The 23,627-nt window shown below is 39.6% G+C and overlaps 1 protein-coding gene across 1 annotated transcript; it reads left to right on the top strand.

Annotated features, from left to right (window-relative positions):
- Positions 1–130: 130 nt before the first annotated feature.
- Positions 131–23,212, top strand: LOC116432780 (uncharacterized). The gene is made up of 20 exons (XM_076370595.1): positions 131–2,446; positions 3,929–4,203; positions 4,993–5,340; positions 5,909–6,229; positions 6,513–6,851; positions 7,212–7,524; positions 7,693–8,333; positions 8,678–9,055; positions 9,145–9,957; positions 10,157–12,115; positions 12,664–12,950; positions 13,428–13,977; positions 14,820–15,104; positions 15,193–15,433; positions 15,719–16,062; positions 16,996–17,287; positions 17,975–18,289; positions 19,012–19,289; positions 19,774–20,181; positions 20,689–23,212. The coding sequence occupies exons 1-20, from the start codon at positions 277–279 to the stop codon at positions 20,722–20,724; spliced, it is 10,593 nt and encodes a 3,530-aa protein (XP_076226710.1). The 5' UTR covers positions 131–276; the 3' UTR covers positions 20,725–23,212.
- Positions 23,213–23,627: the final 415 nt, after the last annotated feature.

Raw genomic sequence — 23,627 nt, 5'->3', positions numbered from 1 at the left:
AGTGCGTTGGATGATCCGTTAACTCACCGGCCGCTTAACCCCGGGTACGAGTCAACCCCAGGTCTATCCTTTCACGGTCACGTGGTAGATGTAACCCGGTGGGTGCAACCGGAGAGGATTTGGTCCAAGGAACCGAGAATCGTCGACTTTTCAGATGATTACATTGACGAGCACCGCCCGGCCGACTTCGATAGCAAACGCGTACAGTGGTCCGACGAGGACGGCGAGAGGGCCGCGGATCCGATCGAGACGAACGACAACGACTATCTAGAAGAGATGCCGAGGAAACGGGTCAGAATCCGCGTCCCTGTCGTCAGGAAGTACGGGAGACAGCACACGCTGACCGTCGTCAGGCGCAGGCCTATTAGGACTCAGGATCCTCAATCGGTTAGTCATACACCGAGGAGGATCGTCGTCACCAGGGTCAGAACCCTGGGACTGGCTAACTCGATACACTCGGACGAGCCTGAACATTTTAAGCCTGAACCTGGACGCCATAAAGTGACCATCACTAGACGACGAAAGATCGAACCTACGACTATTCTACCGACTACTACTGAAACGAGAGCTAGGATCACTAAGAAGAAGCTGATAGCTGTTAGACCGGTGCAACCGACACCTAGCTTCGCTATCATTACTACCGGATTCTTCACTGCTCCATCGTCCGAGTATGAAGAGGAATATTCGGAAGAAAGTACCGATGAGCCTGAAGACTTTAAGCAAGAGGTTACCACTACTTTCACGCCCGAATTAGAAGAGCCACCTAATGTTATTGATAGTAAGCCTGACGAGGAGACTTCTGTTAGAACAATGGAGACCGCGTCTAAAGTAGTGGAGGAGACCAGTGCGAACGACCCAGTGATCATTACTGATAACTTCTTCTTTCCACCGGGCGATGATGAGGAATATGAAGAGTATGAAGACGGATATGAGACTACGACAACTGAGAGCGCGAAAGAATCGTTAGATGAGGATGTACCGACGACCAAGTCGACGACGGATGACGAGAATGTTGTGTCCAGTAAATACGACGTTGTGACTACTTCTGAGAAACCCGAGAAGGAAATGGCCACGACGGAGGAACCTGACGAGAAATTAGAAACGACAACTGAAGAGGTTTCTAAGGATGATCATAAACCTGACGATGTAGCGACTACTTTGAAGCCCATTGAAGATTCAACAGTGCCGTCGAAAGAAGAAGTCGCGACCACGCAGTCGGATGGCGTTAAAGAAGATTTGCCAGAAGATAGTACTACCACTACTCAACCGGACTTCAGAGATAACGAAGAAGAAGAATATACAACAGTCAAAACGGAAGACACAACAGAGTACGTAGATGAAACGACAACGACCGACATCCCTGATGAACAACTCGAAACAACTACACATCTCGAAGAAGATATCGAAACAACTACTGAAAGAGAAGATGTAGAATTTAACAGGGAATACCCCGAGTCGTCCACGGAGTCTATTGAATCACAAACTGAACCAGAATTCAAAGATTACCCGTCAGAAGACTCTGAAGATTCACACGACAAAGACATCGAATCGCATGTTCATCCTAATCAAACTCAATCCGAAGATTCTCCGTCGAAAGAAATCGAATCTCATGTCACTCTTACCGGAACAAAATTCGTGGAGTCTCCACTGAAAGACACCGAAGACGAAATGGAACCCCACGTATCTTCAACCCCAAATATTCAACCAGATACAGAGAAACCTCTGACACAAGAGGAAGAGAAAGAAACGGAAGAAACGATACCGGAGACTGCAACAAAGCCTCCGGCTAAAGAAGAAGACTTGCCAGTACAGCCGGTGCAACCCCTAACCGAACCCACTCCGTCTTCATCCGACATTTTGTCGGGCACATCATCGTCGATCGATGTTGCGCCCAGTTTCGCCAGTGTGTTGCCTCTCGAGACGCCTCAGCTGTCGTCATCCGACTCCCCGACCCCTAGATACCTAGACGATTCCGAGATACCGAGCGTGATTCCTCTGGGAGCCGACTATACCCAGTCACCGGACCCGGTGAGGGCCTCGGAGGTCCTCGGCGCGACGACGGTGACGACCTCGATCTCGTCACCGACCCCCGAGGACATCGAGGCCGGACTAGCCGACGATTTGTACCTGTCCCTGTCGAGACCGGACTTCCCCCAGATTTTACCCTCGAAACCGAGCACCGTCGAACATCAGACGAGACCCCCGCCCGACTTAGAACCCAGCACGAGCGTTTTCTATACGGAGACTGTAGTGACGTCGACGAGATTGAGGACGTACACGTACGTGGTGACGCAACAGAACGGACTGGAGACGAAAGTGACGTCCTCGACGACGGTCAGACCGAGAGTGACTACACTTACGTTGACGGTGCCCGTCACGGTGACTGTCACTCCTACCGTGGAGTCGTCAGCTGTGCCGTCTGTGTATAGTCCAGTGCCCGATGCTGGTGAGTAGCTATACGGCCGTCTGAGCCATTTCTATGAGGATCCTCGTGTGGTCTGAATGCTCGTTGGGTTTTCGAGACAGTTACGGAATTTCATTGATTGTTTGTTTTTAATTGAGGATCGCTTTATCGGAGGATGCTGGGATTCAGAGCACACGAGGATCGATGTACAAAATAAACTTTAGACTAATATTATCTCCCCTCGAGGTTATCCACTCGAGATTGTACAAATTCTCCTCCAAGTCTCGCTCCGATTGGCTTCTGGCATTCTAAATTCTTCCCTGTGCAACAGAACTCTTCGACGAAGTGTACATACTGTAAATGAAAGATCTTTGTACATACTTGATCGTCTGTTTATTTGGTGTACATTTTGTTTCTTCTCAATCTTTAGTCGAGGATCTTTCGACTGACTCTTTCTGTGTTGCGTAATTTACGGGTGCGATCCTTCGGTGACGTGTACTGTACGGGATTTCTGGATGGCCAAGGTTGATGCTAGACCCGATGATTATATGCAAATTATTATGTAGTTGCCACATATAACAATCTAGGTATTTTGTTGTGAGCGGTATTAGAATGTGAATCGATATTCCCGTCGTTGGATTATATGATCCGTGGACGAAGATTTGAATTGTTAATAGAAAATTATGCATTCGTAAATATTTGTGTGATAGTCAGGGAGAATTTCATCACCTCGTGGTGGATGTTTATGTAAATTGACAGTATTGCGGTAATACTTGAGTTGCTGAAGTTGGGTACGAAAGTATTTTGTTTACCAATGGTATTTCTTCAGACACATACGGAAACAATAAAGTAAATGTTGTTGCATATTTTATACATTCTTCTCCAATTGGTTTCACATACTCGATGACTCCATATCAATCAGATTAATTCATGTAAATGGTACAATCAAAGTAAAAATTAAGCATGAAATAAATTTCAGACATTTTTATTTCTATATTATTCGTCGCAAGTGTGTACACACATAAGTCCTCTATTATGAAATATAAAAAATAAACACTAAGGATACTAAAACTGCTAAACTTTCGGAATATAAATTCAAAAAGATCCATTTATTACAAACCGCCAAATACATATGTGAACATTAAATACAGATAATACAGTTTAAAACAAATTTTCATCGAGTAATGTTAACATTCTCACGCAACAATAAAATCTGGCAGAAACACGAGCCATCAAGAAGTACAGTGCAGTAAGCATCAACAAACTCCTGCGTAGCTGCAACACACGTGCGCACGTGCGTCACGTTGCAGTTAGCCAGGCGTGTTTCGATCGACCCGTAACAAAATTAATTTCTGTACATTGAACTTTCAAATTCTGTTACGGTATTAATAACACGTATACTCTGCGACGCGTTCGTAGGTTTCGAGATTGTACAAATGTTGATATTACAGTTTAGCTAATGTTAGAAAAGGTATCCGAAGTGAGAGCGCGATCATGATGTAATAGCGTGAATTGCAATGACAGGAGATCACGAAGTGAAAGATGAAGAAGGTCGAAGGTTCAACCTAGCGACTCGCGTAATGTCGAACGGCGTCGAGGTGATCGTCGCGGGACCCACGCCGGCGTTGCGATGGGAGAATTCTATACCGCAGCCCACGCTGACATTGTCTGACGCGGTTGTCATGATGCTTCCTCAAGATAAGCCGAATGAATTTGTCACGAAGACATGCACCACCACGTTCACGTACCTCACCACGATTACCAAGGACGGGACAACTACTGTTTCGACGGAACAACAGGTGAGGCGTTAACGTATTGTCGCCATTAACGATAAAAAGCAAGGAGCACAAGTCTTGCTTGACGGTACGTGTTGAATCGGAGCCATTGGATCAAGTGTGAGATAACGTGAAGCAACATTACAGTCGAAATATTTGAATACATTGACACTGTAAGCAGACTGTTGTTGTTATCCCGTAAAGAAATTAGAACGATGCTCCTCTCATTTGATTTTCATTATCTTATTTGACAGAGTTTAGACACTTTCGATTGAAAATCATGGTGTGCTTGAAATCATTCTTATTGTTAATATTATATTTATACTGTATATTTGATATATCTACTGTTTCGAGAGAATTAGAAGATAAATTGAAAATTTACATCTTTCAACGGATTTAACGTTTAGTTCCTCCTTTTCAAAGGTTCTTGTTTGCCTCGATTACTTTAACACGTTGAATGCCGCATTATTTCATAAAGCAGAATATTCGAAATGGAAAAAATATAACATTAAATCATTTGATTGAATTACATTGTTAGTATTGCAAGTTCAATTAGCTAAATGCCATCACGTTAACTAGCATTATTTATAATATGGAAAAGTTTTCAAATAATCATCGTTTAATTGAATGAACTATAGTAATTCCATTTGGTTGGGGGTCACCGGTGACTCCCGTGGCATTTAACGTGTTAAGGAGCCAGATTATTATCAAAATGTAATCAAATCCGTAATTGCTATGATCAACTCCAAGTTAAGAAATAAACCTGAATGCCAAGGTCGCGTTTGATTGTTAATAAAATTCTGTTGCGCGAAGGTCGTGGCAAATACCGCAACAGAGGAACGCCACCGGAAACCAGGATCAGAAACAGCTGCTGTAACGCTGGAAGCATCGCCAACCCTGCGAACGGAAGTCTTCAAAACGACGTACACGTATTTAACTCTGAATACCGATCATCCGAATGTAAACGACGCGTTAGAGAGCAGCTCCAAAGTGATCGCAAATACAGTAACCGCTCCGCAGCATTATTTAGACATGATCTTGGAACCTTCGGAAATACCCACACCGGAAACGAACACGTACCTTAGTACCAGAATGCTGGAGAGGACGTTCATGGAGGATGGACGGACGAGGATCGAAACTACTAGTGATACTGTTACTCAGGTTAGTATGTGACACTTGAAAATTTGCATTTTTGAGAAATTAAGTATTATGGTGAATCTGTTATATTTGAATTAATTATTGCAATTGATTTATTTCGTTATATATTAAATAATAATGGCATTGTACAGTTTCATTCAAAGGATACTGTGATGCTACAATTTAAATATATAGAAATTGATTAATTCAATTAAATCAAATATCGCCAACATGAAATGTTTGAGATATACTTAACACTAGATCTACCCGTGGCATTCAAAATGACTGAATTTTCTTATTTCGCAATTGTTGATCATTTAAAAGCATAGATTATTCGAAATGATTTCGAAAGAAAATAGTTTCACTCGAATACTATAACGAATACCCGAAGAAACTGAAAATAATCTGTTATTACAATTTTTGTAGAGATTACATATTAATCGTATTAAATGCTCGGTATTTTTAGTGTTAATACAGCGTTTAAAAGTTGACATAGTTTATAAGGAAAATGAATGTTTTATATTTACGTAATCTTATTTAAAGTTAACGAGACATATGTTGAAGTGTTAATTGCCGATATGTCGTTATTCAGCTTATAATAACAGAGTCCGCGCCACCGCCGCGCCCGACAAGTGTTACGACCACACTAACAGCGCTAGATCACACGGAGGAAAACATGACTGATGCAATGAAGACTTATTATATTACCTATACTTATTACAATACGTTCCTGGAGAAAGGTAGCACTGTGGTTCGCACGAACGTGGCAACGTCCACCGATGTCGTCCTGGAGAAAGTGCCAGTGAAGAAGACGACAAAGACCGCATTGGTTAACCCGACCCCGGAACCTATTCAAATCTTCGCCACGAAGACGTACCTGACGACTTTTACATATTTCACGACGCTGCTGCAGGTAACTTATTATTTAAAATTATATAAAAGTTCACAAAGTCAGCCTTAGAAAAAGACGTTTAGCATTTTAAGCTCAAAATTCTGTTATTTCTTCCTCTTATCATTTTATATGCATTACATTCTTTACCTACATCTCATTCTTCCATATGTTGCTATTAAATTAACTTTGAACTTGTTATTTTTACTATTTTACAATTAGAATTGTAATTTGTGCAAATTCCAAATAAAATTGTTAGGTTCAATTGATCAGTTTCGTTTAATAATTCTAATTTATTTGTGTAAAGGCTGGAGCAGACGGAGAAACATCCACCACAGTATCGTCACGCTCGCACATCGTTGAGAATGTTGTCACAGAGTCGATAGCGCCTAGTTTGTTGGATGCTGGTTACATGAACGCTTTGCTGACAACTGCTCATCATTCTGATCCAGTGAAGAACGTGGTGACAGGGTCAACGATTATCTTCTTTGATGAGGAGGATCAGATCGATCCGACCACCACGAATTTCCCAGAATCAACCCCTACGATTGAACTTCAAAAAGACGAAATTATTTCTGCAAGTTTGGTAGCGACCGAGCCGTCTTCTGTTGTCGGTGAACCAAAACCTGTCGCGCATATTAATCAAGTAATTTCATATAATATCGAAACATTAAATATTTCAATTAACACGTTCAGTGCTACGTGTACCACGTGTGGTACACGTCAATTTCTGTAAGAAAATATTTTTAAGAGATACATATCAAAATATATAAAACTGACCAAAAACTTGAATATAATTTAATATTTAAAAACTCAATACAGTCCATAAGCAAACCGTAACCGAAATTTCCGTGGCACGGAACGTGTTAAATATTCTTTTGCTTAAATTAATACACTCAGATATGATCGACAATATAAAGTTTGGTTTTGCAATATATAATTAATTAGAAAGATCATTTATTTGCATAAATCATTATTGAATCCTAAATTACGATATAAATTATAGGAAAATAATGTTACAACATCGGCTTCCGGAGAAAACAATCAGAATAAAAGGCCAACAAATCAAAACACAAGTGATCTTCAAGTTAGCAATCTTCTGAGTCTGGGGTCGTTAGGGATCAATAGTTTGTCAGCTCTGGGGCCTGTGATTACGGCGATGGCCGGTCTGCTACAAGGAAAACCATCGATGACTCGCAGAAATGATACAGTACCACAAGCAGAAGCTCAAGAAGTTACCACACAAAGATCACCGATTTATATACCTGTGGCCGAGTTTGCTGATGGGGATATAGAAACTGCTGAAAGCCAAAATATAGGTAAGGATCAAAATTAAAAATTACACTGACGAAATATAACTGAAAATAAATTATAAGATCATAAATAAATGTTAAAAGTTAATTTAAAAAACTGAATATTCAGAGAGTCGACAGGAAATAACAATTTTGTATAGAAAATAATAAGAGTATACTTAATTTTTCTTTTAGGTACTCACCTTGCAAATCTAAATCACAACTATATAGCAGAAACGCGTCATAAGGTAGCATCCAGCCTGGCAGATGGTATCCCAATCTCGCCAGGAGAAGTGATTACCGCAAACAGCGACATTATAATTGGCAAACCAGGAAAAATGGCGCCTAGACCTCCTCAGACGTATCTGGAAGACGAAGAACACATTGGAATGAAACCGCCCCCGTTACCAGTTCCCAATATTCCGGTCCACCCAGTTCTCGAAGTGTTGGAAAACGATCGAGAGACGTCACAGTCGCAGCAAAGTATTCAAACACACAAAGGACCTCAAATACAAATATATCCTGCGCAGCAAGTTTACGAAGAACACTTGAAGATTCCAGTTTCTATACCGGTGGAAACGAATCCAGCATTGATACCGAAGCAACCTCAAAAATTACATCCAGTACAATCATCACCGCCAAAGAGGATGGGATTGAAGCAGGATGTTTTGGAAAATGATCCTTTATTGAAACCACCCGACAGGCCGAACGTGGAACAGTATGTAAACCCAAATTTGAACTTGAAGGAACCGGAATGGAGTCCTGAAAAATCGAGAAGACCCTGGAGCGCGAAGGATCCTTCGAAGTTCTCCCCACCCCATCCACAATTCGATCAAGTAAGAACTTCTCTCCTCCAAGCAGTTTCAAATTTTGAACATTTTGGAAGTAGAAATTAAACTTTGGAATATCCTGTCTAATGCTATATGAAAGTTGAAATATCGAAAATTACAAAATTTCGAAGTATTTAATATTAACAGTAGCTTAGTGATCAGGAAGCTTAGAACTATAAACCTCTACGGTTCGGAAATGTTAAGATTTAAAAATTTTGAAATCTGAATGCAATTTAAATTTTGATATTAAAAGAATGATGAAAAACGAAATATTCATATACCTAAAGATAAAAAATCATAAAATTCTAATGTAATTTAGTATAATTAATTAAATCACAAAAATTCAACAGAAAATGGATTCAGCAAAACCACTAATAGAAAAACAATGGCCAACGGTTCCATCTGAAGAGCAGAAGCGACCACCATGGGCGCAGAAGGATCCTCTGTTACCTGGTTCCCCTATTGTCATTCAAAGTTCGGAGTCTAAACCAACACCATCAGAGCCTATCGTCCATCAAGTGCCTCACGTCATCGACAGATCAACAGGACAGCCATTACTGGTCAACATCCAGCCCAGTCAGGTTGCTAACGTCGTGATTCCTCAAGGTGGTACTCAAGCCTTGATATTCGGCGACACCAGCGAGCCTCACATAAGTGGGCAATACTTCGACGATCCTTCACCTTATCCAGAGTCTGAAGTCGGTTTAGGATTCATTGGAATGCAAAGAGTAAGATTTTTCACTAAACGTTAAAATGCTGAAATTATTAAATTATTACCACATACGATGTATAAATAATCAAACTTTTTTATGCACAGGTGGAAGATTTGCAAAAATACTCGAACGGAAATGATCCTGCAGACTACATGGTCCCACCATCTCCACCCCTAAATTTCAGAGCTCCGGAAAAACCAGGTTCTCCAAGTCGACCATCCAGCATTCCCCTATCGCCAGATCGATTCAATTACGAAAGACCACAGGACAAATTAGAATCCCCTAATCTCAGACCCGTGAAGACGTCCGTTGACGTACACTTGATCAGACACCCTAATAGTTCCAATGTCCTCGGAGGTCAAGGTCATGTTCACACAGAGTTGCACCATAGACCGGAGAATATAAATCTTCGTCCTCATGGTTTACCGCATCCCCCGAACCACCTTCATCTGCCACCTAGAGGACAATTCCCAAAAATTCAGAAGCCTGGCGAGCCTGGCAATCCGCCTAGAAGGATTGAAGTGTCGAATCCTTCGGACAATTCTCATCGCTATATTTTATTACCTAAACCAGACTCAGGGAACGAGATTTTGTTGAATACGAACTGGAAAGATAAGAAGCCACCTAGAATTCTGGTAAACAATAGATTAAGACCGCGGCCGCCATTATGGTCCACGACGAATCGTCCCCTGGATAGACCGATCTATGTTGAGAGGCCAAATATCAGGAAGCCTGTTTATACTGGACCCCAGAGACCTCCACTTAAGACGCAAAATACTAATACGTTTGTGCTTCCTCATCGACCGATCACGAGTCCTCAAATTCATCACGAGCCTCCAAGGATAACTACTACTATACCGAATAACGGAGGGAACGAAGGAACAACTGAAAGACAGCCTGCGTTTGGACCTCCTCAGGTGAGTTTAGATATTATGACGTCTGAAGTATTTTAAATACAGAATCTTTATATCTTGTCGAACATTAATCTTTTAGTAGACGAAGTAAGCTTTTTCCTTGCTCCAGTTTCTTGCATAAAAAACTACGATCTATCGATTACAAGTAAATTTTCCAGAGACACATTTACACTTATGATAACGAATTATTTAATTTCCCCAGATTGACCTCCAAGACAGACCACCTCACTTCTACCCGGAGAATAAAAGGCCACCTCTCATCACGCCAGTCAATCCTCCATCAGAACAAGCCGAAGAACACTTACCAACAGGAGCTGTAGAGTACCACAATCCATCTAATCCGAAAACAAAAGTAGAAGATCCAAAAATAATGATAAACAGTCAGAGCTTTAGCCAGACTCCCTCTGATCCAGATAATGATCCGGACTCCTGGTCAGACTCGCAAACGGAGAAGACGCTAGACTCAGAGACCGGCGCCTCTGAATATGTTAAATATCACAATCAAGTGAAAGTGGTTCAAGAAACCGAGAAGACGAAAGGTGACGAAGTTGCTAATATTCAAACTAATAACATAACTCTGAATGGGAACACGGTACCTGGTAATATCGTGATTGGCAAGCCAGTTGGATTAGATCAGACTCAAAACCAAAAAGAGAAGCCCCTCTGGCTGAGTTCTGGAATGCCATTCAGTCACAAGAACGAAGGCACACCTAACCAAGGAGTGCCTTATGGACCAACATATTACAACACAAGACCAAATGATATGACAATCGTTCAAGGTAAGCCATTTGGAGTCTATAGTGGCCACGAGGATGCATCACAATACGGTCACAAGAGAAAAGAACCTAGACCTGACTACGACATAGTGCAAGGAGTACCCACAGCTTATTACGGAAACCAGAAGCCAAGTGACAAGCATCATCCAGAGGTACACACGTCTACACCCCGACCCTATGATCGTGACGATACTATAGACTTAAGGCCACCAGCGATCATTCCTCAATTTGTGCCAGAAGTGGACAAGCCGAGCAGGTATCCTAAACCACCCACGATGAACAAAGTCGAAACCAGACCAGCTTTGTATCCTAGACCAGAAACTATAACCCGTCCACCTGAGAAGAAACCTGAAATAAAACAGCCTGCTGAAGCCAAACCTGAATTGTCAGATTCATTTGTAAATACCAGTTCAATTCGCAAGGAAAATAAGAGTCAGTCACATCTAGGTGGCTTCATAAACCTTAATTGGCAAGATGCTACGAAGGTTCTTGATCATCGACTGGGCGAAAAAAGGCCTGCCGCGCAGGAACCTCATTCTAACAAGACTGACACTATCAGAATTAATTTCCGGAATAACACTGTTCCTCAGGAAACCGATGTTCACCCTCAGTTCAATGCAGAAGTAATAAAACCAGCGTTTGACAAGAATCGTCCTAAAGTGACGCATCCAGAATACAATCCGGGGACAAGGATTCATCCTGAGTATCCTCATATTATCACAAAGCACAGGCCTCAAGTGCCAGGACCAATAACAATAACGACAAGCAATTCTAAGCCAGAAAATGGGATGAATATAAGATTCTCGTTACCAGTGGAGGCTATAGGCCAAGAAGTAGACAGTAAGACACAAACTGAAAGACCACCGAGTATGTTGATCACCGTGACCAATCTGAACGACAAGAAGAAGAACGATGAATCTCTGGAGACTGCTTATCAGACTAACTTCGCACTGGCAGGAGTGGACAAAGGAGACTCGATTAAACATGAGACCAAGACTAGAATCAGACCTGTCGAGCCTTCTACTGGAGATGTGTTAGGTATTGAACCAGTGAATGTGCCATCTAGGGACATGATGCCACCGCCTCTAAGACCTGCAGTGCTGAATCAGTCTAATAAGAATGAAGAGGAGGGCTTGAAGCCTCCAACGATTCCTTCGCACGATGTCGTTGGTTTGTCTCCGCCGCCAGTCGATATCACCACGACTAGTAGTCCCACGGAGGATCGGTTCCCATTTGCAACTGCAAACGACTCTGGCCTGAAACCTCCGCCGAAGTACATTCCTTTGAAAGAGGCGCCTGTTGCTCCACTGCCCAGTGTCAGCATGGTTCCACCTAGCCCTAGACCCTCCGTTGCTAGGCCTTTTATCGTGGAACTGCTTTCTCAGGTGAGTAATTAATAGGCCATGAATTGTTTTTATTTATAACATTTCATAATTCATGTTAACCCCTTGCCCTACAATATCGTGTCAGACTCGTGGTGAAGATTTCAAATAGAATTTAACAAACACAAGTATTATTCGACTTTTTTGAATGCAAATTATATATTATTCCTCTGGTATCAATGATTATACCGTAGAACATATGTTAAGATAGAATAAGACTGGAAGTTTCTCTTATTTTCAATAACTTAATAATAACAAAGATCGATCGCAGTTCAGAAAGAAATCATAGGGAAAGGGATTCAAATTATAAAAAAATAAGTATGGAATAATAAAGTACGAGAAAATATTTACGTTATCAGGTATTAATGACCTTACTGTTTCATTTCTGTTATGAGGAATTCTTCAGTTTGTTTTCGTAGCATAATATAGAAAGAGAGAATTTTTATTAAGATAAACAGACTAGTGGTTGATATCATTTTCAGAACCTTTTCTCGAAAAGTTTAGTGTTATCATAAAATAGGTATTAATATTAAATGTTTTTGTCTTGCCAGGATATGGTACCACCACCGCCAGCGACACAAACTACAAGGCCACTCGAAATAGCCACAGTTAGGCCAGCTGTCGCAGTGTCTGGTTCCATTCAAATCGCAACCGCTGTAGCAACATCCCATATACCAGTCATCCACGATATCGAATCGAAAATACCTATCATACATGGGACTGTTGATCTTCCAGTCGTTGTCGACGTACCTGAAATCCTCAGGCCGGTCGAGACCAGGATGACTGAGCATGTTAGCATTTACACTGTTCGACCGTTTGACACCAGACCAGTGTCTAGGTACTGAAAAATGTATACTTTATAAATTACGTTTAATACACAATACAATAACATGCATAATATTTCTTAAAATAACATAATTGTTCTGAAAAATTATTAACACGTTGAATGCCATGGGGGTCATCGGTGACACCCAACCAAATCGAATTACTGTAGTTCACTCAATTAAATCATGATTATTTGAAAACATTTCTATATTATAAGTAATGCTAGCTAATGTGACATTCAGCTAGATGAACCTGCAATAATAGCAATGCAATTGAATCAATTGATTTAATTACTTAATTGTGTTGTGTTAATTAAACACGGGACTTTCTATTACTCAGACCACTGCTAAAGAATATACATAAGTGATTTGCTTTTGCCACCAGCATTGTAGTAAATTTATTAATCGAATACAAAGATGTTGATGTGAAATGAAATTTCTAAATATAATATTTCTGTATATAATTATTTTCACAAATAATACAATTCCAGAATATCCATCCAACCAACGCCGATGCTGTCGACGAACGTAGTGGTCCCGACGAAGATGAGGCCACTTCAAGTGGATCACATCCAACCGAGCAGGTCATCGTCCACGACTCGAGAGGTCGTGCCGACCAAGTCGTACACCTTCGACGTACCACGAAATCCAGTGAAGCGGCCCGAGCACCCGGTATTTTTGGAATCCAGCCACGACAATGTCTTGCCGTCGAGCAGAGTGGAGCCGACCGAGTCTTTGACTCCCGCGACCACCACGAGTCAGGAGAAGGATCATCGGTTCACGATGAAGAAAGATGAGAGCACTAAGGTGGTCGTGCCGCAGGCGACAGAAGTGAAACGAAAAAACGAGACGACCGTCGTTGAATTGGCCAGCGTAGTGACCAGGGTTGACAGTTCGATAACGAAGGTAACGAGCATGTTGCCGGAGAAACACGGAGGAAGGAACGAGTCGGTGGTCAAGATGACAAAGGACATTACTGGCAGCTCGACACGCGAAGCTGTTAACGGGTCCACTACGACCATGCAGGTGAAACCTAAAGAGGTGAGTTTAGTTTTGAATGCTTTTTTGGTCAGCGTATATTTGTAAACTGTTGAGTTATTACAATAACTTAATAATAAGGTAGAGTGGAGTAAGTGCACCCCAGTTTTTAGTAAGTTTGACTTTCAACCCACATATCTTTAATTTGTTTTACAATACTTTAACATTTATTATAATCACCGAATACTTGAGTTAATACGCTTTAATTAACATTCACAAAAACGCCAATTTCACTTGTATGTTTTAATTTTTTAAGAAAATTGTAAAAAATCCAACAACTGTGCACTTTCCCCGAAAATGGGGCATGTGCAAAACCGACCATTAAAACCGATTTGAAGCCTTATATCATATGCTACGAGGCAAGAGTATAACTATTGATATGTTTGCTATAGAATACTTTTTATCGCATTCAAATATGTTGTTTCGTAGTATATAATGTATTTCGTAAGTAGACGTGCTCTTTACATGTGGTGCTTTCGAACTGGTTGGCATAAATCGGGGATTCCCCTCATTAATTGGGCGACATCTACGTGGATAGGATGGTATTAACTTTGAGTAGATTACTACATATTAGATATTGCAATTTCTCTTATATTATATTAATAAGAGCCTGTTTATGCACTTACCCCACTCCACCTTATTATTACGATACATAGTTAGATGAATTGAAGAAGAATAGGAATATAGTAAGTACTAGTGGTATCCTTTATTTCCTTTTGGTTTTTAGATCGCAATTGAAATATAAGTGATAAAATATTTATATATTAATAAATTAATGTATCTCTCATTGGTGTACCTAATATTTTATATTTTCTAATGTACTTTTATGTCTTATTTATGTATAGGTGACAAGGTTCCAAACTTCCACTGTAACCAGAACAGAAACCTCGGTCCTGGGTTCTCCTCCAACAACCAGAACTCTGCTTCTCACTCATACACTGACTTCAACTACGGTTGAAACGGTAACTGAGACCTTGCTGCGCCCAACGAGCGTGATATCTACGATAACATCGACAATTTTACAGTCAATTGTTACTAGAATACCTTCGTCTTACGAAAACGTAGTAGACAACGACTCCATTTTCGTAGTTATGAGTGACCAGAAACCACCCGCGCCTGGAGCTGAAGAGGTAAATGTAAGACATCTTTTAACCGTGACTTGTAGAAATGAATGCAATATTTCTAGAAACGCCAGTGACAAGTTACACGTTTCTATAGGTCGAGGCTGAATACGGTGATATCTCGAGAGATGAACAAGATCCAACCGGAAATGAGATTCACAGAGTCCTGGCTGGCGGAGTTCTAGGAGCACCTGTGGTGTCCCTTCAACCTATTAGCAACCAGTGCACACCTGAATGCAGAGCCTCTAAAGCAGAAATTTGTGCTGAACTCGAGGGTGAAATGAGATGCGTTTGTCGTCCTGGATTTGCGAGAATGTTCCCCGACCGGCCTTGTAAACGTAAGCATGAGATATTTTTCAAGAGCAAGAACAAACTTTGGAAAACATCTATTTAAAATAATCAAGTTTTCATGCTTTCCTTACCTCTCTTTTATCGTGAGGAACTTAACGTGTAACAAAATATATCAATCTCTTCACAAAACATAATAATATGCTTATTTTGCATATTTTAATGTAGAAGCTATTTTCAAAGATGAGCAAATATTCTTGAGTTTTGACAATTTACTTGCATTTTGGATAGATATTGTTTGAATATTTTTCATGTTTCATTACTTATTCTTTTAGCAACCTATACCTACACCTTAAGAGTAGGCTTAGACCGCATCGGCCACGAACCAGTGAACTACGAATCTAGTATGAACGACACGACATCGGTAGTCTACAGAAGATTGCTAGGTCCAACTAAGGATGCATTAGATAGAACTCTGATGCAGAGTGATTTAAGGGATATATACAGAGGTTTGAAGATTGCTGGTTTCACGCCGGACCCGACGAAGGTAGAATTCCACGTGCAGCTCAGCGATAATGCCAATGAGACGAGGCTAAAAGAAGTCCTTCAGAAGTACTTGATTAGCAGCAACTATAGCTTGGGAGGCACTGAGGTCTACGCCTCGAAGAATCTCGACATGGTGAGCGTTTTAAACCCGTTTCATACGTAGTGATTAACTTCATTTTGCGGCCGATAGTTGCCAAGTTAATAGTATAGTTCCTCCGCCGAGTGTCATATATTTTTTGCCGGGATAATTAGTCGTGGAGCTCACATCCATTAAGGGGGATAAAACAACATTATAATGTTTTATTTTTAAGCCGGGTTTGTGATTCAGAGTTTGAAGGTAATTTTAAGGGGCTTCTCACTTTTTTAAACGAAGATTAAGTTAATTATTCCGTTTTTATTATGAACCGTTGTCTATCTACCTTCATGGAAATCTATTCTGCATAACTTACGTTCTTTCACCTGGATGCAATGGCAATCTATGAGTACTCAATTCTGAAGCTTGTAAGAGATGCTAAAACTTTGGACAACTGAGGAATATTTGAAGAAGTTTTATAAAACTATTATAGAAATTGTTATGGAAAAATACTGAAATTAATCTATCCGACAGTATATGTATTAAAACACAGTAATCAGTTTGAAGTATAAAAGAAAGTTTCAAAAACTTGCAATAGGAATTCATAATAATGTACGCCCATAGTAAAGTGTTCGGTTTATTTTTAAAAACGGTATACATACATAAAAATTAAGGACGAATAGAGCAGTTGCGAGAAAAACCTTGTCTTTGGAGCTATCTGGCGGCGAGTAGATGAAGCACTGCTACAGTTAACACTGTCGATCGATCAGAAAGATCTCATTTCGTTTAACGACAGATTACACTTTTTTTTTTAAATAATTGTTAAATCGAATTTTATTAAGACCCACTTTCTTACGGTTTATTTATGAAAAATATAAATCTACATAAACATCTGCAATCTAAATATCTATAAAGAACAGTGTACATTTCTGGTGTTGATAATAACAATACACCTTGAACTCCCTTAAATTTTGTAAATTATTAATGTTTCAGATCGACGCAATCGATTTCGACGAGTGCGTAACAGAGGACGGTGGTCCTCACCACGACTGTTCGCCGAATGCAGCTTGCTTCAACTTACGAGGTTCTTATCAATGTTCCTGTAAAGAGGGCTGGGCTGATCTGTCCGAGAACTCAGCATATCCTGGAAGAGTATGCTCCCAGGCTCCATTAGGTTGTCCAAGCTGCAATAATAAAGGACACTGTGTCACGAACACCAACGGACAAGAAGTTTGCGAATGCTTCCCTTGGCACAGTGGTCAGCGCTGCCAGGTTAATCTCAAAGGTAAGTGCATTCTGCGCATTCCAATATTCAAAATAAGATACATAATACTCGATTAAATTTCGTGGGTAACATGATAAAGTTTCAAATTACTGTAACAAGTATTCGAATATTAATATAAAAATGATACATTCTAACCCCTTGACGTATTATTTACTTTCTCTACTAAGCTCGTGTAACATTTTACTATCGACCATTCGGAAGAAACGCAACACAATTGTCCACTCTACTTCGAGTAGAAATTTCAATTGAAGATAATACACTGATAATAGTAAAATAGTTTCTTGTTTTGATTGATGAGTCTCACTCGTCGTTATATGGCAAGGGGTTAAACAGAAATTCCTTATTTTTCTATTATTTCTGTTTCGATGAATTACAAAGAAAACCACAGAATCTTTCAACCACAATTAAAAATCTTCTGTTCTTACTTTTAAGGGTAAATATCCAAATAGGAGCTTTCAATGCGCGAAGGGTTAAACTGTCCCTATCGCGCAACTCTCGAAATTAGTTTCTAAATATTTCGTTAACTCATATCGTCGACTTCGAGTCATCTTACACATGTTATGCTACCAAAAATTCATGAAGTTAATTATCGGAACAGTGTCCCCAAAGTCGTAACTTAGGCACCGGGCCAGAGACACGCGCAGAAGCTTCGAGCTCCAATTCACTGAGGCATAAATCTTTTTCCAGTGCTACTGATAGCTCTGGTTACGACCGGGGCAATATTACTGGGTCTTCTGGCGGTGTGCGTGGGCATGGCGTGCTTCCGTCACCCCGGCCGAAAACGGCAGGCCGGCGACAGAAGAGCTATGATTCCTGGAACAGGCGGAGACACCAGTAGCGAGGGTAGCGTCACAGATCTGGCGATTCCTCACCACGTGCCTCACGTTCTGCCACCTCCGCCCCAGATGATAGCACCCCTGCCGCCGACCAAGCGACCGGTTCGCAAGATCAGCGGAAAACCTAGGCAACCGCCGAGGAAAGCCACTATGGTTCCTGCTTCAGGTTGGTTTCTCAACATTTTCATTTTATTTATTTATTTCGTTGTTTTCCCACCGGAATAGACAAACAGTATTCTGTCTTTTAAAGTGACGTGAGTAGATTATATATCGGAAAGCCACTACGGTTCCTGCTTCAGGTTGGTTTCTCAACATTTTCATTTTATTTATTTATTTCGTTGTTTTCCCACCGGAATAGGCAATTATTGTTCTGTCTTTTAAAACGGTGTGAGTAGATTATAATAGTTTAACCCTTTGCAGTCAGGATTGGACTAGAAATATTCGACATTCTTCGATGAAATTTGAACATTCCTTGAAACTAACTAATGAGAGAATGTACGTAAACTAGAAAACAAAGCTGTTGTATTTGAATATTTCACGTATCGATGCATTGTACAAAGCATAATGTTATGTGTAATGTTCATAAGTCAAATCTAGTGGTGACTGAGAGTCACCTCTCGAGCGCAAAGGGTTAATACTAAATAATTAAAATGAAATACTTAGATTGATAATTGTTTAATACTTAGGGATTTAGATCTGTATATTCACTTATTAATTTTGAATGGATTTGTTTAAAGTATTTAGTTGTTTAGAATTTAGAAAATACTTGATAAAATATTGTAGTTTTTTAGTCTGAAGTATACTTATCGAAATCTCAGAAGAATTTTAAATATTGAGTGTACTAGGTGAATGTGTGATTAATTGAATTTATTGATTGATCTGTTACAGTGCCAATTAACGATGAGCAACGGGACCGTTCGCTCACTGTGATGATTCCTCGAGCTAAATATCGATCGGCGCCTCAATCGCCGCAGCACTACAAATCCGGAATGAGCACGTTCTCGACAGAAGAGCACAAACTGCTCAGCTATCTCGATAACGGCACGCACAGCACCGGAAACAGGAAGCAAAGTGTATCCAGTACGAAAGACTGCAAAGAGGCCGACGTGCAGATCATCAGAACACCGGCAACACCTACTGGCGCTCTCGTTAGTGCTGGTTTCCAGGTATCTTTTCATTATCCGTTAATTCAATCGATTACTTCAATCCTGTATTTTCTTAAACAATCATTTTCAAAGACATTGATCTATCTCTTAGTCATAGAATACAAAATAAAATATATAAAATATCTAAATCGCGTTTTAATAACACGATAAAATTTCTAAGCGAGAATAAAATTTCCAAAAATTTCACTTATAAAATATTTGAAATCAAATATTTATTTCAAAGTTCTAATACATTCTCTTCTACAGAAATTTCATTCGTTTTTATACCGAATTATTTCGTTCTCCGAACTCAGGTCTCCGCAACAGTGACACGAACAATATTGTAATCGAGTGATCAAATGTTTAAGTAAACATAAAAGCTTCCAAATCCATCATATAAGTTATTTCATTTCAAATAGAAAATCTTCAATGCTCCAATACATTTTCTTTCACAGAAATTGCGTTTATTTTTATCCTTAATTGTTTCGTTCTCTTTCGAACTCAGGTCTCCGCAACAGTGACTCGAACAATGGACGCCGATTCCACGTTAGCTCGGTCCTGCGGCGAGACTACAGTGGAAGCAGCGACTAAGGTATTGCGAACCGGAGACCTTCCAGGTGATCTTGGTTCGACGTTAGCCCGCTCCTGCGGAGAGACAACCATTCAGGCGCCCACGAAGTTGCTGAGACTCGATTTAGGGGAAGCCGGTTCTACTTTAGCCAGATCCTGCGAGGAGACGACGATCCAGCCGCCGACGAAAGTCGCTGACGCTCGAAGGAGCAGCGTTAAGGATAACAGAGACAACAGAGACACGCGAGACAGCGCCAGCGAAGGGCACACAATGGCTGAGAGGGATCTGGGAAGCACGCTGAGACTTCCTGCGCAGCATCCGCCTCTTTATAGCCCAGATAGGGTGAGTTGCCAATGAAATTCGAGCTTTAAGTACACCGTTTTATAATTCGGAGCACCCTTAGATCTTTGAAAACTAGATAATCTGAGGTTTTCTTGCATTGCAAAATATCGATTGTCACGGATGCATAATATCAGTGAAAAGCAAATTTATAAAATACGTAATGTTCAGAATGTTTCAGATATCCTAGTGCGAATAAAGGGTTTTCGATGAAAAATTGAGTAAAATTTGTAAGATATCTAACTTAAGTTATTTTCATTTTCTGGTAAACAATACTTACTATCTTTTGTAATACTAGAATAGAATCTAATAGAATGAAACAGTTATTAGAATTGAATAGTTTATTTAGTTACGCATAGAATCTTGAGAAAGACGTTCGTATTAAACTGTCGAAGTTTAAACGTGTTAATAATTATTTTTAGAGTATTCAACATTTTCTGTTGAAACGGAAAGTATGAAAATCATCGACAAAATCTTGTTTTTAATATAATCGTTGTTCAATGTCCATAGGCCAGCGATCGAGAATCGAACTTCGATTCCCTGTAGGCATCATAGATCTTTGAGAAAGAGAATATCCGGTCGACGGGTTCCAGCCGCGGACGATACCGCTGGACGGTAATCTCCACAGGTTAGCAATACCGTTCATCAAAAATTCGTCGATGCCAGATGGAAGTAGAAAATTTCGGAAATCGAGTCTCCCGACGAAGAGAAACGTGCGAGTTCGTTTATCCTGAACACTGTCGAATGGAATTGCACAAAAAATGCGGACGGAAGGATCGACAAAAATGTGTCCAGTGGGAAGCTTTAATTCGTGTACTTTTCTATTGTATTAAAAAATTATTTATTCAAAGAGAAGCTTCGTACGAAAACGTTTGTTCTTTCTATTAAACGACAGTCTTCAGGATAACCGAAGAACCAAGGGAATGATACAATTAGAAAATCGGAGGAAAATTGTAGCGCTTTTTATTATTTATTTATATATTCGTTCGTCGAGATTTAGGAGGAAGGGGCTCTTTTTGCCGTCGACGGGATTCTAATCGAGTTCGATCAAACGTGAAGAAGCTCAAACTCAAAGAGACGCGCGCGTTATTTACCCCCGTGCCAAAATACAACCAATGAAAGGGAAGCTCTCGCCTTTCCGAATATCGTTATCACGTTTCACTTGTCGGTTGAGGAAGGCTCGAAACGTTGGTCGACAATTTTCCTTATTAAATAAATACAAAGGCTATTACACTGAAATAACGATATTCTCTAATCATGGAGAATATTTAACCTGCACATTACTCAAGTTTCGCTAGTAATATTAAACAAAACACGAGAAGGAAGGTTATCAAAATTTCATTAGAATTTAGTGATACCGGATAATGTTGTTCATCCGTAACAATACAAATATTCGGTGAATGTATTTTATTAATATAAATAGGAAACCAATGAAACATGTTCATTGAAGCGTATTCATTGAATTTAGAAAATATCCTATAAATATGTTTGTTCTTCTTACAAACGAGTATTTATTTAATATTTTAAATTTGTAAGAATTGAATGTGGTCGTTCAGAAGATGCTTCATGAAGGTATTGTTAATTAAATATGCTTTTAGAGTATGTTTATTTACTGAACTATAGTAGACTACGTTTATAGTAAGCACCTCAGTTTCATAGTGCAAAGGGTTCATTTATATAATCAAATTTCGAGCAAACGTTTCGAGTCTCCGACCGGCCATCACGCGAATCGATGCGTGACTTTAACTTAACCCAGTGTCATAAGTTGTGAACGGCGCCGATCGCCGCGGATTCAATGTTTGCGTGCGATCGATCGCGGAACCAGACATTATTATTATTGTTGTTGTTGTTTGTTTGTTTAGTCTATTCTCTGACGGGTCTCGTCATGTTGCCCGGCTTCGTCGTGAAAAGTTCGTGCGCAACAAATCGACCGAATTCGATCATCGAACCTCCATTCGATCGCGAATCACCTGGAATTTTCATTTTAAATCGAACTACATCACACGATTCGCGGTTTCTAAGAATTCTATACATAAATCGGCTTACATTTAGAAACATTAAAATTCCTTTTCGTGTCATGGTGTTATAATATTTATTTCGATTCTATTTTGGTTACTTTAAATTCTATTTAGAAGGAAAAGCGAGGCATCTGATAGAATCGATCGACCAGATTCAAGCTTTTATTTTTATTCTTTTGATAAATAGGAGACTTAAAAGGGCCATTAATTTGTGTTGCATTAGAACTCTTCGAATTCACGCACGACTAATATGATTTTATAATTTTATTTATAAAAATCCAATGAAACAAAATATTTTCGTTGAAGAAATGGAAAATTAAGATTTGAATCTGGATCCTTCTGCTTAATGAAGTCAATTCACTAACACCGTAGAAGAAACTAATATTAAGATATTGTTGACAGCGAAAGAAAAGGAATGATTCGACGTTAAATGGGAGAACGTGATCGAATTATATAATTATTTAATCGAGACGAAGTCGCGGCAACGTCGCTGTATCAGACTCGAGGAAGAGCGAGCAGGGCGTGTCGTATGAGGCACGCGCAAGTGCATTTAACTCTTTTTTTTTTATTAGCTCAATAGGTAGCGTAAGCGGATGCATTACGGAGGACAGGTGTATCATTAACGATGTTACTTCTATTATTATTAATTTTCGTAAGGCCGCGTTTAACCAAAAGTGAATAGAAACGAAAACGACGATGCTCGTACCTTGTATCGCAAATTACTAACTTGTCCTTTTCACGTCCAAATGAAATTGTTCTTTATACATACATATACACATACGTATAGACATTGATGTTTACATGCATACACTGGAATTACGATGTTTTGTCGGTATGTATGTAAAATTGCTATCTATACATAATAATAAATATATATATATAAAATAAAATATATAAATATATATATATTTATATACGATACACTTATAAATATATTCTGTTGTACATATTCTCTCCTGAAGAACCTCTTCTACTTAATGCTATTGTAATTTTTGTATACTTAGAGCCTGTGTACTTCAGCGTAATTTTAATAAAATGAATAATACAAATGATTCGTTGTCGATCGATTTTCTTACTACAGTTCCTAACGTTCGTATCTTTGGTTGGTATAATATTTCTGCAGTAATAACCACATATCCAAAGTATTAGAATAAATAACTGAACATTTAAATTCAATATGTAAAGTTTACATTAGTAAATATATGTTTTAATACATAGAACAGGTATTGAAATTATCCATGCCACTTTTCAAGTTATCGATAATCCAAAGGTACTATAATCTAGTTTAATTCGCAATCCGAATTTACGTTCAAACATCCACTTCGCCCACCTCAAATCCCCAATATTTCCCAAATCATACATTAACAACAATCAAACTTCCTACCACAAAAATCATCTTCAATAAACACCCACTCCACGACAAACCTACAG

Source organism: Nomia melanderi, chromosome 9 (assembly GCF_051020985.1).
Source record: "Nomia melanderi isolate GNS246 chromosome 9, iyNomMela1, whole genome shotgun sequence".
NCBI classification, from domain to species: Eukaryota; Metazoa; Arthropoda; class Insecta; order Hymenoptera; family Halictidae; genus Nomia; species Nomia melanderi.
The sequence above is the reverse complement of the archived record's forward strand: the minus strand, read 5'-3'. Positions and strand labels throughout refer to the sequence as shown.